The following is a 15641-nucleotide window of genomic DNA, read 5'->3' on the forward strand; positions in this document are numbered from 1 at the left end:
ATCTTCATTGCTTTAAAATGGTAAATAGACTGTAGAGTGTTTATTTTTAACAGAACTGCTTATTCTACTGCCTTAGCAAATGAAGTGTTTCAATGAAGGAAAGTTGTGTGGTTCCTTCTTGATAATTCTATATTTTTCTGTTTTTTGTTTATGTATCAAAATATTTCAAAAGTTATTTCAAATTGTACTGAATGGAGAGCTGAACAGAAATGCTCTTCAGCTGAGTGTACTTGTACTTCTGTAGGATGTTTCTTGCCCTTAGCTATACTTTGAAAAGTAATTGTACACCTTAGTAGAGAATTGTTGGCTTTTAGTTACTTGCTACCATCTCTTTTACACAATTTATTGTTTACATATATTTCCATATGTCATCACATTTTGCCACTCTTACATATAAGCAGAAAAAAATAAAATCTTAGAAATTTACCATCTGATTCAAAATGCTTCAAATAGAACTGAAAGGCAAACTGAGAACTTACATTGATGTGAGAATAAGAGGAAAAAGAAAATAATTGAAACTACTTAGGAGCGATGGAAGAAAAATTCAACCAGTGCTTATTATTTAGGTAACAGGAAAGGGAAGAGTTAGGAAACAACTTTTACAGACTCCAGATTTTTTTCTTATTAAGTGTAGACTTTATAATCAGAGAAACTGAAATTTTATTACACTAAGAGGGTAATAAAATCTGATTTTAAATGTATCAAACAATGTGCTGTTACAGTATCCTTACAGAAGGAAAGAATGAGATATTATGTACAGCTCAGTTCATGCCAAATGTGATTTGGGTGTTTCCATATACTTAGACTGTAGTGATTGTCTATATACAGTTTATATTTCAGTTTTTTTTCTTTTTTTTTCCTATGTGTAAGTGTGCTAAGTAGATGACTAGAAATCTTTACCATTTCCTTAGATAATTAAAAATATGCAGGCAAAACCACAAAAGGAATTCTAAACAATCATGTTATGCTTCTTTTTCTGTCATGTTGTTTATATGTTACTCCTTTTACGAAGCTTCACAGAGAAGCTAATTTACATAGAAATGACATGTAATATTAGTTTTTCCCCAAATTCCATTTTTTTTGAGTCAGATATAGATTGACTGCTATAGAAGAGGTGCTAATTCTCCAGTATTCCTGTTCATTTTTTCAGATTATCTCTTCACTCTAGTTTTCTGGGTGTGATCAAGACTTAAAAAGATTAAGATGGTTTCCTTTACAAGGCTGGTATCTTTACAAATTTGTATGTTAATGATAAGCTGGATTGCTAGTTTTGAGCATCTTAAATCTTTAACCGAACATAGACTGAAAATTCTGAGCTACTCATGTCAGTTGTTTCTGAAGCCTCTCTTTAGGTGCTTGCAGTGTTTGTGGTGGAGTTCTTCATTCTGGAACTCAGAGACTCCATCTATGGTAGCAAGTAGCAGTGCAGTAGCAGTTACATAAAGTGAAACAATTGGGCCTGAAGACCTGCTGTCACATTGTATGCGTTTCGAGGATTTCATTGAGGATTTTGTGTAGTCTTGTCATTTGCTGCTGCAACACCCCCTGCTATGCATCTTCAGCTATAGCTAGCAACATGGAATAAGCATAATTTTAGCACCCTTCCTCAAGAGCTTTTCCTGCAGATATCTTGAAAAAAAAAAAAAAAAAAAAAGTTTTGTCTTTTGGCCAGAAAAATTGTGAAGTAACTTACATGTAATAATATGACATTTAACAATTCAAATTTAGGTATGTTTTACTAGTGGGATAAAATGCCAAACCTGATCCTGTGGATCAGGGAAGACTGCTGGAAAAATCATTTTAGAAAGTTAAAGTCTGGCAGCTGCTAAACTTGGTACAACCTGGGTGGCCACAGGTGTCAGCTCAAACTCTAGAGTAAGCAGGGAGGGTAAGCCAAAATTCCTACTGACGATATAAGGAGAAGAAAATACCATATAATATTAAAATTTCACTGGAGTGTCAATTTGCTTCTTTAAAAGCAGATGTGCCTGATTTGTTTGATTTTCTTAAGAAGAAGTATAACAGCCTAAGAAAACATAAATGAGAAACTGAGTGAATTTCTTAATGAAGTATATTTATAAAATACAAGCTGTATTGAGGAAATATGCATCCACTCTTTGCTGTACAGTAAAGTTTACCTTTTCCCTAAGGCTCTGTTCAGCACTAGGCACAATATTATGTAGTATAAAGTTAAACAGGGAGAAAATACTGCAATGTAATTGTTAATGTTTGGAAATTTAGTGGTTGATAGGTGCCCACAACATTTGACACGACAGTAATTATTGCTCTGTCCAATGGATATTTTCAGTACTTTTGAAAATGTAGATTTATTACATTGTTTCAGTTAAATACATGGCAGTGATGGAAAACAGGTAGCATAGAAGTCATTCCCAAATGCTCTTTCATCATTTGGTTAGAATATTTCACATTTATGCTTCTAATGTGTAACAGATAGATCTGACTTCTGTAGTTTGCTTAAAAATCTGATTTCTGATGGTTGAAAGGCTGCTGGCTTTAATTCTTGTTGTCTGTTTCTGAGTTAGTAGTTGAAAAGTAGAGAAATTGCAGTGTATTCTTAGCTACATTTCCTTTTTTTTCTTTATGCATAGATTCCTACTATTTAAAAAAAATGTATAAATGTTGAACTATGTTTTTAAAAGTTCAGAAATGTAAGAAATGAACAAATCAGGTGGCATTTTTCTTGTAGTTTTGCCACTAACTTTTCCACACATGAAATACATGGCCGTCTATTTCCACATACACAGACATTAAGTGGAACTGGACTGTAGATTGCAACTGATGTTGTGTATTTTTGGATACATAGAATCATAGTATATCCCAAGCTGAAAGTAACCTACAAGGGATGATCATCAAATCCAACTTCTGGCTCAGTAATTTCATATATTTCTATGATTTTAAAGTCAACTCTTGAATTCCTAAATTCTGCAATTATTTTTTCAATGATGGCTGAGAGAATTAGTCTCACTGAAGCTTGAATGAATATATTTGTATAGGTTGCAATCATATGAGTGGGTTCAGTGTAAATACATGCTTAGAAGTTAATCACTCACTGGATTGTCTTCTACCCTTCTTAAAAATGGGACTTCACCTGACTGCCATGACTTTTCAAATATCATCGAGAGTGACTTGGTGATTGTGTCAGCCAGTTCCCTCAGGACTCTGGAGTGCATCTCAAGACCCATAGACTTACAGATGTTCAGGTTTCCCAGTTGGTTGTGAACCTGATATTTGTGTACAGCAGGAGGGACACTGCTCCTTCCCCCCCTCCCCCTCCAAATTGCCATTGTCCTCTCCACCCACAAAAAAAAAAAAAAAAAAGAAAGCTTTGGGTACTAAATATAGTCTTCTATGAACAAAACTATCAATGAAATAATATATAAGGTGTTGATTGAATTTCTCATTTTTTTTCATTATTATATTTTCTCTATATTTCCCCACTGGTGTAACATGAGTGAGTTCTAAACATCTGTGCCTGAGGATGATGACTTTGCCAGTGCTGTGATTTTCTTTACATACAAGATCTCTATTTGTATACAGAAAATAGGATGATTGAATCCCAATGCAACTGTATTTTCACACTTACAAAAAGTAAAATAAATTTAAAGAAGTAATTTTGACTAGTGCCCTTTTTCCTATTAGAGGGAGAACATATCTTTGGTATTGATATTGTTATTCGTCCAAAAGCAGATCAACATCTGTTTGGTTCTCATCATGGCTGGTCAAAGAATCTCCTCTTTCTCTAAATATTAGGATAAAATGGTTTCAGCAGTTTAAAACAAAGCAAAAAAAAAAAAAAAAAAGAAAAGAAAAGAAAAAGTAAAACTTCAGAATTAATTGTAGATAGCAAATGGGTAGAACTGCTGTGGAAAGAAAGATGTCAATGGTATAGTAAAGACCAACTAAGTGCAAATAGTAGAGTTTTTGAAGAAATGCACCTTATTACTTCTGACAGCCATTTAAATGAAGATGTGCATTTTTATGTTCTCTGTAGCTGTCTTTAGAAGATTGCAGAATTTTTTCAAAAACCCCAAAACTGAAGTAATACAGAACTTTCCTAATAAATAATTTTGTTTAAATTTGCTGGGAGCATTTCACTATTGTTTCAACAGGAAGATTACTGTGCCTGTTGTAGCCACTGGAAATATTTTTAGAAGAATTTTGCTTCTCAGTGGAGGAAGTGTGTATTTCTAAAGTGATTTATTAACTGCCTAACTTTCTCTTGCTTATTGAGCTTTAATCATTATAAGATTCAAAGTCCTACTACTTCTGGAGAGTTATAAATTCTTATCAGCCTTTGTCTTCCTGTGTCAACATTTCTTCAGTAATTTAATGCAAGTTTAAGTGGACCTTTGCCTGTGGGAGATCTGCTTGCTATGACTTCTAAACCCCCCCCCCCCCCCCAATTACTAAGAGAGCATCTTGTTAGTTCTTTCACATTTTTCACACTTACGTACAAAACTGGATTCCATTAACTTGCACCATCTGTGATCTGAAGTGACTTAGCCTCTCTTCTCAACGGGGGGTGTGTTGCTAGTGGTGATGACCTAGAAGAACATGTCACTGATGTTTTTTTCCTGACATTAATCAGCTTAATGGTTTGTTTTAAGGGCTGAAGTGTAACTACATAAGCCACAGTAGACACTTTATTGTCTTTCATACTGCACTGTTTCTCAATTTCCTACCCTTCAATGAAGATGAAAACTGATCTTTTTAAAAGAATTGATTGTTACATTATATGTCACTGCTTCATTGATGGTGAAACTACCCATCACTCTCTCTGTATGGAAAAAAATGTGTATTGACACTGGAATTTGCTGAGGCTTAACAGTCTGTTAACACAGCTGCTGTCTAACATGTCTTCTTATGAAAAGCTACCTGCTTGGCCTGGCTCCCTCAGCATGGTCTGACACTATCTGTTGAGGGGTTTCTAGGCCAAGCAGAAGGATCCTTCAGGTTCTCTGTGTCTTCTTATTCATTGAAGTTCTCTTTTACTTTTGGTAGACATTTGCTGTTACTCACAGCTCACCTTGCAGTTTTAGTAGTTTACAGGTATGCATCATGAACCCTGTGTAGGCTACCTCAGGTTGAACTCCTTCCAGGCTCTTGTAGTTCTGTGTCTTCAGCTCCCTTTCAGATGGGACTGCTGACTGAAATGGTACCTGTTCTGGTCACCTTTTTTAGTAGATGTCATCTCCAGTTGGCCAAAGAGCTTCTGACTGTAGTTTGAGGGACACATCAGCATTTATAATCAGTAATGAATAAAATAGGCTGTAACAGGTGTTGGCAAAAGGTTTAAAGCATACAAAGAAATGGTGCATGTGAAATATAAAACATTTATGTCTTAAACTTCTCTGAATGCTTAAGATGACCTTTAAATAACGCTTGCAGAAGTCAGTGTATGTCTGTCCTAAATTCTACAGTAAGTTACACCACTGCTTTTCCTATGTTGCTCAGAGTGACTGAGCTTCTGGATTACCAGGGATGCTAGTTGAGATGTCAGTTGTTCGTAGCTGCAAGCCTGGCTGATATACTTTAATGTTTTCTGAGTGATCATGTTTGTTTGTTCTAGTCCACATTTTTCCATTCTTGCTAATATTTTCAACAACACTTCATTATTTTAACTCTTATGTTTCCTTTAGTAAGAGTAAATGACACCCCTTTAAGTTCTATATTTGCTGTTTACTAAGGAACTTGGATTGAGATATTTTCAAAATTATTCTGGCTCTACCAAGAAGATTTGTTTGTGTAATATGATAACAGGTAGCAACCTTATTGTTCATTTTCCCCATATATGTCATGTTTGCCTCTAGACTAGTGTGTTATAGAGATAAGAATTTAAAATGTTTCCAGAGGAAAAAAAAATTCTTTTACTATCTTTTAATATTATTTAACTAATATAAGATGTAATATGTTTTTCCATGTTTCTCTTGGCTTCCCTGAATGTTCAGTTGTCAGCACAAAGAAAATTCACATCCGGCTCATAGATTGTCATGTAACACTTAAGATGGTCAGTGTATTTCACCCTGACATTCTAGTAACTCTCATGAATGCTTTGATGTATGAACATGATCTACAAAAAGAAATGAGCAATATGTGGATTTTTGATAGGAAGTAAATCAGCTGAATTCAGGAGATTTAAAAAATGAGCACGGTTCTGGATAGCAGTGGTATGTTAAGCATGCTCTGTATGTCAGTTACAATTCTAAGCTCTGAAAAAGATTATTGAGTAATGTTTCTGTAGTCAACAAGTTCACTTTGAGTAGTATAACTCTGCAATCACTGTAGAAAATTACTCAAAAAAGTAAAGAATAGGATCTCTTGAGTATGGGTTTATCCCAGTTTTAGCTTGCGCTTGCCATCTTTGAAAGGATTGCCAGAACTATTCTTAACTCTTTACACTCTTAATTCTTTACACTCTTAACTTTGAATCTTGAGTTGTATTTTATTTGGAAGTACTGTCTTCTGGATTGTGTTTTTTCTTGTTGCTGATGATGAACCCATGTGATAGTTCCAGGGTCAGATTTAAAAGGTTGCTTGGAAAGGGTCATACCAAAATCATTAATGCTTTTCCTTTGCAATCAATTTTAGCAAGTTTACACAGCAACAACTGCAGCAACAGACAACTACAGCAGCAGTTAGCAGTTCAGATACTATGCATGTAAGTATTTCCATCTGCTGTTGTTGCAGGATACACTGTACACACGTTCCACCAATCTGTTGAGGCTGGCATCAAATGGCCTTTAAAATTTGTCCTGTTCTCATTTTTTTCAGTACAATGCACACTTTGTGTTGAATCCAAGGTAGTTATTTATGATTCTGCCATCCAAAGGCAGAGAAGGTGTGCACTGAAGAGAAGATTCTGTTTTATTTATCATGGTTGTTAAAATTCCTCTCTCCCTTTTTATTTTATTTTATTTTATTTTATTTTATTTTATTTTATTTTATTTTATTTTATTTTATTTTATTTTATTTTATTTTATTTTATTTTATTTTATTTTATTTTATTTTATTTTTTATTTGATAAACTGAAAACCATCAAAGATGGGTGCTTCTACATTAGAGTACCATTTTTACAGAGAAACACCTTCCAGAATGGCAAGTCTCATTTAGGCTCTCCTAGACCTTTCTTGCCTTTCTGTGTTTAGAGGCAGAGGCGTTATAAATCCCCATCTATATATTTCTATTTAGACCTGGTATACTTAAAAGAGTAATATGATATACTTAAAAGAGTAATATTAAATCACTTACGTATCAGCCAAATCTTGTCTCTCTTGATCTCCCAGCTCCCTTCCTCACTTGAATCATCAATAAAAGGAAACACATGTAGTCCTTTGGCTGTGCTGCCACCATAACCATGGGCTGGCAGATGCCTTTAGAACTGAGGGTAGAGTTATTCTACTAGCAGCTGCTAACTCTTCTGAAGCCAAACTTATATGATCCTTTCACTGACTTCCTGTTTTGTTGACAGTTAGCTGGTTATTCCCTTTTCCAACTTTATTCAAATCTCATAATTGTTGATGTTGTCCTTTTGTGGTGGCATTTCAATTTCTTCAGACTTCCTGCTGTGTTTTTAAATACATACCTACATACATATATATGTGTACATATATATAACTGGATAACACAGCTTTTTTATTATAATTTATCTTATGCTTTTTTTAATGGACATAGTTATGAATGAAGGGCAGCTTAATGGAGAGAGCAGGCTAATGTGAATCAAAACTGTGACTGCTGAAGTCAATGATATATACAGATGTAAGGGATCTAAAAATAAGATCAAAGACTGCTTTGGATATCATTCATACACTACATATGTGAATTTGAATGTAAATGCCAAGAGAATAAATAGATATGCCTTTTTGCTTTCTTCCCCCCCCCCGCAGTAGGGAATTATGCAGATCATACAAATAAATGCATATAACCTCAAGGGCAATATTTCTGCCCAGGCTTGTGACTAACTTCCTGGTGTTCATATTGGTTTTCTCTCTAGAATGGAACCTGGGCAACTCTGAAGCCCATTTGGATCTGAAATGGTGAAGTTAATCATAATCAAGTTTTACCCTTCAGTTTCCTTTAGAACAAGCTGATAAAAAGGAAGCAAATGCACCTGACACTGTTCGCAATAATTGAATTTTTTCAGAGGTGTTTTAGGTATACACATCACATATTTTACATTTTCCCATGCAAAGAAACCTTTCTTTACAACTCATGCAAAGAAAGGTTGTTTTCTGAGAACTCACAGAAAATATGCTTTATATTAACCACAATGCTGAGCCAGTTAAAGTGTTGCAGTAACCTGCTTTTCATATGGCTTATCCATGTATTGCCTTAAAAAATAATGCTTCATGAAGTCTTCAGGCAGTCCAGAGAAATTCTTCATTAAAAGTTTTTAGTCTAGATGGCAATTTAAGATCAGATCATTTATAAGTAATTTATGTTTTACTATACACTGAAGTGTTATGGAAATTACAAAATTAAGTTATTGTTGAAAAAAACACAAAGAAGAATCTCTTACAAAGGAGAACCTTATAAAGAAAACTTTGTTAAGGGCTTCTATTAGGCCTATTTAATGATGTGCAGCTGAACACCATATAGTCAGGCTGTGTCAGCAGACAGTTTTGTCTTGCATCAAACTAGAATGTACTTCTAAAAATTTCATGATACTAAAATGTAAAACTGATATTGCTAAAGAACTACTTTTCCGTGTTGATACAGATTCCTGTCACTGCAAGCTGAGACATTTCTTTGACAGAACCTTTTCTAGGGAACTTCATGGGGAGCTCACTCTCAGAGCTTACAACAGAAGAACTCTGGATACTGCAAAGAGCTGCCCTAAAGAAAGAGCTTGGGATTTACCCAAAGCAGCACTGGTTGATATTCTGTTTGTATAATTTATACAGTTTATGCTGAGCACCTGGCAGGATTAAGCAATATATAGAGATTTATTTTCCCCTACATACTCAGAATAGGAATTCAATATCAGTTTTTAGCTTCAAAACCTTACCTGAATTGTTCTTTCTCCCTTAGCATTGATCTCCCGCTATCTCCCAAAAGACCATATAAGTTTAATTACTATTATTTGTTAAATCATGGAGTTAACATTTTTATTGCCTATTGATTGTCAGTCTTTATTTCCAATTTTACCTAGTAGAAAATCCTTAGTGGTTATTTTAGCATCTGTCTTTTGATTTCAAGCGATATGTAATTAGGGAACACAGGAAAAAAAAAAAGTAGGGTGAAAACAGAAGAAGTACAATTGACTGAAAATAAAAGTGCCTCTAGACCTTCAGAGGCATCAGTGGAACAATTTGTAGTGCCATAATGCTTATGTTCATATTTAATTACTTTATTTAGATGTTGTTTTCCATGCGGTTCTTTCGTAAATGTAGTGGAATAAAGGAGGAATTACCTATATGTAGATTTATATATTACGGAAGAAATTTGAAGAAGGAAATCTCTATATAAGTGATTTTCTGTACATACCTCTAATATTTAAGTATTTGAGGTCAGTGAACTTGCTACTTTTATGACATTGTGTTTTACAGTAGCTGCTAACCAATAGTTCTAAAAAAATGCAGATGGCTAGATTGCCATCTGTACTTTTGGGATTCTGCAGTGAATATGTTATTAACCTTCTGTCATCACTTTATTCAAAATAAGCTTTTTTTCCTCTACTGCAAACTTGTCTTGTACCACCAGTTCTTCCCTTCATTTCTTTCCTTGCTTGGAAACCTGGTAAAGAATGTGAGGTTTTATAGACATCTTACTAGTCTTTTTTTCTTTAAGCTTTTGTGGTGGATGAAGGAAAACACATTGAAATTTTATGTTTTCATACCTTTCATGTTACAAAAAACAGATTTCCAAAATGGCTGGGTTTGAAAGACTGGAACAGATAATTAATTTATAAGTGGGTGTTGAAGTGGAAACTGTCAGGCCACAGCTTTCCCAGCTTTCACTTAATCATCTGAAAGTCGTTTTCTGTTGTTTTCACTGACTGTAATCCCTTAGAGAAAATATAAAACTTGCACCATCATCCAGCATGGAATTCCACTCCTTTAATGACTTGGGCTCTGTGTTGACTCACTTTCACTCACTGTTGTCATTTTATACAGGAAAAGCCATACCAATGTTCTGAATGTAACAAGGCTTTCAGTCAAAAACGAGGCCTAGATGAGCACATGAGAACCCACACCGGAGAGAAGCCGTTTCAGTGTGATGTGAGTTGATCTATCCCTTTGTTTTCCTGATTTCAGTGCAGGAGCAAGGCTTATCTTCGGTGAGAATATGGCCTTGTATCCATTAGCTGTGGCATAAAGTTACCCGTAATAGGGTCTTTGCCTAACTCATGAAAGACCATTCTGGTGAATTTTACGTATCCTCTGCTGTTGCCAAGAGCATTGCACTCACTTTTTTAATGGTTTTGACTCCCAAAAGTGCTATTTTCACTGTTCTTAATGCGATTTAGGTATTGCAAGTTACAAATTCATGCTAGTTGGGTTTCCCTTTGATTGTTTGACAGGTTAATAGTTGGAGAGAGCAGCTTATACAGAAAAAGTTATTAAAGACATTACATGGAATCTGAATGCTTCTGATGTTGTTCAGTAACACAAGTATAAATTTAGAATTTCTTATTTTTGTTTAATGAAATCTGGTGTGTTATTTTCAATAACTATCCATGTGTTTTCTTTGAACAATGAAGAAATCACAGATGCTGTGTATGTTTGCAATTCTGAATTGCAGAATACTGTATTACAGCTCATAGATCACTGTCAGTTACAGTATGCCCCATCCTATACGATGTGTCTCATCACTTCCAGGATGTGTGGAAAGGTTGATTGTGCAGAAACAATTGGAAAGAAATGACATTCAGAATTACCAAATACAGGATTGAAAATTGTTGTTCAAAGATTTAGTGAGGGTATCAGTTCAGGGAAGAAAATGAGTGCAGGTTCTTTGTTTTGTGATTCTGGCACTGATTGAATTAGTCTTATGTACCTTCACTTATTGCCGATTTTTTTAATGCTTTCAGTTACAGTCATGTTTCACTAAAATCATTCTTCAGCATGCATGTTTGGCCAACAGCACACTACAGAGATTGCTGAGTTTTCAGGGTTTTAACATGCGCAGCAGTTGCCACTACTGCTCATTCATACAGTATTCAGTTGCCCAAGTGTTTACAGTGCTTTCCTGTTTCATGTAATACAGGCTTGTGCTACATGTAAAAGTAATCCATATAGCCCATATGAAGGTGCTGCACTTTCTTTACACGGTCATTTCTGTGTATTATCAGTCATCAAAAGCAATTTTAGACCTTTTAATCAATCGAAGACTTCACTTTCCATTGATAATAGTGGAAATTGAATATTACTATTTTAAACTTCTAATATTTCACAAGGGAAAATGAAAACTGAAATACAGAAACACAAAATATGTTTATCCTAGTATATTGGCTTTCTGTCCTCTGAAGACTTGCCTGTTTTTAACTGGAAGGCCAGTTGAACTTCAGTTTCCTCAGAGACAAGATATTATACTTTTGGGACAGAAGGATCAAGTGCTACTTATCCTGGTTTATTTCCAGTGCAGTATTTCCCACTACTCCATCTTTAGTTGGCTCTGCACTTATTTTTACACGTCAGTTGTCTCCATCCTCCGTATTCAATCAAAACTTTTATCATTTTGGAGAGAATGATTTGAATACCAGTGTAAATAAGCAAGATGGTTGTACATCTGTAAAATGTCAGCCTTGCTTGTAAAACTGAAATATGAAGCAAACTCCTAAAACAAGATATTTGTATGCTTGTTAATGAGTAAGCACAAGATATGTCACTTTAGGTAATGCATTCCCTGTTTTCTTTTTGAAGAAGTCTGATAGTAAAATATCCTAGAGCCTTAAAGCAACAGCAGGACATGTGGTTCTAGGTCCAGTTGTTTAGTGAGCATTATAAATGAAAAAAATTACCATGAGACTGTGCTATAAGCAGTTCATCTTAAAAATCAAGAGATTTATCTTTAATAATATTCATAAGAATAGTTTATTTTTAATACTAAGAACTACTGAGGAAATCTCTAAAGCTGATTGGCCTACTGCATCATAAAGAGGTTTATGTTATATTTGCCCTGCTCCTTAGCCTTTTTTGCTATTGAAAACTTTTGGAGGAAGGTTAATGCTGGTCTGAATGGCTCTTAGGCTGTTTTTTTTTGTTCTGTGGTTTTATGTTCTGACATTTTTGTCATATTCAAAGTGGATACTACAGATTCTCCTTCTACCTTGGAGTGTTTCTGCAAACTGTCTGTCTTCTCTTTTTGTAAATACAATATGCAATTTCATGCTGAAATCTTTGGAAGTTAGCTTAGTGGAAGCTGAATCTGGCATCTTGAACTCTACCTGTTACTATATTCTCATTGTTTTTTTTTTGTTTGTTTGTTTTTGTTTTTTAAATTGTGAGGTGTATGTAAGATGCACAGAATACATGCAGCTTGTGTGTGTATATCCATGATTGACTTCCTAGCTTCCAGTAAATGTGTGTTTACAAAGACATGACACTTCTAACACATTCAAACGTGAGGGCAAGTGTGATGGTAGTGATTAGGTAGATGAGTTTCTCTGTGGAAGAGAAATAGAAAATGGTACTTGACAAAAGAAGTATTAAGACCCAACCAGTGAATTCTGTAAGTAACATTCATCATCCCTTAACAAAGAGTGACTGTTGCTTGGGGCTGAAAGAGGTAATTATATGCTTAGGGAAAAAAGTTGGAGAGTTACAGTTGCTGTATAATAGTTCTCTCTGTTACATCATGTCATAAATTCAGAAGTGTTCCATCGCAATAGCACATACAATGTTCTTGTCTGGGGAAAAATATTTTTGGTACAAAACTTGCCTCAGGCTGTTGCCTTTTTTATGGTCATTGTATGGTTTTGCCTTAGCTGGCATTTATAGAATCGTAGAATTGTTCAGGTTGGAAAAGACCTTAAAGATCATCGAGTCCAACCTCAACCTGACCATACTGCCCTAACTCTAACAACCCTCTGCTAAATCATGTCCCTGAGCACCACATCCAAATGGCTTTTAAACACATCCAGGGACGATGCCTCAACCACCTCCCTGAGAGCCTATTCCAGTGCTCAACAACCCTTTCTGTAAAAAAGTTTTTCCTGGTACCCAACCTAACCTTATCCTGGTGCAACTTCAAGCCGTTTCCTGTCATCCTGTCACCTGTCACCAGTGAGAAGAGACCAACCCCGCTCTCACTGTAAGCACCTTTCAGATATTTGAAGAGAGCAATAAGGTCTCCCCTCAGCCTCCTTTTCCCTAGACTAAACAGCCCTTGTTCCTTCAGTCTCTCCTCATAGGGCATATTCTCCAAGCCCTTCACAAGCGTTGTTGCCCTTCTCTGGACCTACTCCATCATATCAGTGTCCTCTCTGTACTGAGGTGTCCAAAACTGAAGATAGTACTTGAGGTGGTGCCTCACCAGTGCTGAGTACAGGGGCAGGATTATTTCCCTAGTCCTACTCACCACACCATTCCTGATACAAGCCAGGATGACACTGGCATTCCTGGCCACCTGGTCACACTGCTGGCTCATATTCATCTGACTGTCTATCAGTATACCAAAAGTATATGTATTCTGCAAGTCACAATTATCTGTTTGTATAGTCAACTCTGTTTGTATACTTTGCTTTTAAAAAGAGCCATCCAGCACTTTCATTACTAGTTTGATACCAATATAAATTTAAAATTCTGTTTTACATCAGAGAGATTCTGCTGCATTCTCTTGAGTTTCCTCTGCACAAGACTTGTTTTTGTCTGGAATTCCAAGATTGCAAGCCTGTACATGTTCATCTACTGATATGATCGCTGACTGTTTCATTTGTCAAATCAGGAGCATACATTCTAAAAATATTTTTTTCTGGGAAATTCATGCCTACAGTATATACTTGGATCGAAGTTGAATGTGACAGCATTAACTACATGATATCAAGTAACTTGATGTCTTGCCTACAGATTCTTACTTTTCTTTCTTTTCTAACTTCTCCTAGCTGAACTTAGCGTTAACCTTTCATTTTAACTGCAATACAGAAATTTGTGTAAGAAATGATTGTTTTAGCATAGCAGAGTCCCTTATCCATCGTTCTATTCAAATAGCAGAGTGGACTTGAAAGCATGGAGTGCAGAGGAGGAAGGGAAGAAACAGCCGATTATAAAGCAAAGGAAATGCACTTTAATTTGCAACTATTATCTTTTTCCTTGGCCAGGCAAAAGAACACCACGACAGTTGGGTTTCCTCTTTTATTGTTATTAAGCTTTGTTGCAATACTGAGAACCCCCTCTTTCTCATTTCTGCCTCCTCATAACTGAGCAATTTGAACTGATTTTCATGATCCCATGGATCTCATTCTGCTGATCAGAAAGAAAGCATTTCCCTTGACGTTAAATTGACAGATGCTTGTGAGATTTTTGTCTAAATTTTTGTTGTGTCGAGAGAGAAAAATAGGTTTTCAAAAAGTAATGTTACTGGAATACCTCCATGTGTTGCAGATTGTTAAGGTACAGCATTGAAAGACAGAGTAATAATCTTAGAAGTGTTCTCTGAAGTGTTATTCTTTTGAAGACAAACTCATTTATTAAGTCTTGCAGGCGTGCATAGCTGTGACGTCAGTGATGTAAAATTATACATATTTAAAGTTTTAAGATCTCTGTTGTTGTCTTTGTATTGTCTTCTCTGGCCTAGGTTTGTGATTTGTCCTTCAGCCTGAAGAAAATGCTGATTCGACATAAGCTGACTCACAACCCCAATCGACCAATGGCAGAATGCCAGCTTTGCCACAAGAAGTTTACAAGAAATGACTACCTCAAAGTGCACATGGAAAATGTCCATGGTGAAACTGACAGCTAATTATGATGTGTGAGAAGAATGGATCTCATGTTCCAAAGTGTTCCACTTGTATGTGTACATACTCCAGACTTCTCACCTGACTAGTAGGCATAGTCAGGAGAAACAACTGTGTTCGCATGTTATTTTTCTCACTTTTTTATATGGTAGCAGGACAGAAAAAAAGGCAATCACTTGAAGGAAAATAAGAAGTTGAAAATAAGAAGTTGAAGAGACAATTTAAAAGAAACAAACTAAAAAATCCAACCAGCTCTAAATAAATTTTGCTTTCTCAACTCCTGCCTTAGAAACCTAGATATTAGTGATGCTGCCTGGAAAGCTTGGACATTTCAACCCCTGGCTGTCTGCAACTATTTCTATATCTAAGCTTCACGCTCCATTACAAATCTTAAAGTGGAAGCCAGACAGAATTTGTCTATGTGATTGATTGCTGATTCTATTCAGGCATATTTTATTCAATTCTTATAATGCCGCATTTTATTGTGACATGACTTTATCTCACTTTATTTACAGCTTTCTTGTTACTAGATGGAACTGATTAACTTGAATTGATTCTTGAGATGTCAGGATGTGTGGACATAGAAACTGTGGAAATCTGTCAACTTAGGTTCTAGACAATGACAGAAATGCTTGTGGTTGCGTGTAACATGACAGAAGTAAAAAAAATAAATAAACAATTTAGTTCAACTATTATATTCATACTCATCACTGTAACTGGCAAGGTA

General features: G+C 35.5%; 1 protein-coding gene across 1 annotated transcript in view; it reads left to right on the forward strand.

Moving 5' to 3' along the window:
- PRDM5 (PR/SET domain 5) overlaps positions 1-14919 on the forward strand; it is a gene marked incomplete at both ends in the record, with an annotated part of 81523 nt that extends 66604 nt beyond the window's left edge. The window contains one exon of the mRNA XM_079534243.1: positions 14755-14919. Coding sequence (XP_079390369.1) covers positions 14755-14919 — 165 coding nt within the window. The remainder of the gene's footprint in view (positions 1-14754) is intronic.
- Between the last annotated feature and the right edge of the window lie 722 nt (positions 14920-15641).

The sequence above is a fragment of the Tetrao urogallus genome, assembly GCF_951394365.1.
Source record: "Tetrao urogallus genome assembly, chromosome: 4".
Classification (NCBI taxonomy): domain Eukaryota; kingdom Metazoa; phylum Chordata; class Aves; order Galliformes; family Phasianidae; genus Tetrao; species Tetrao urogallus.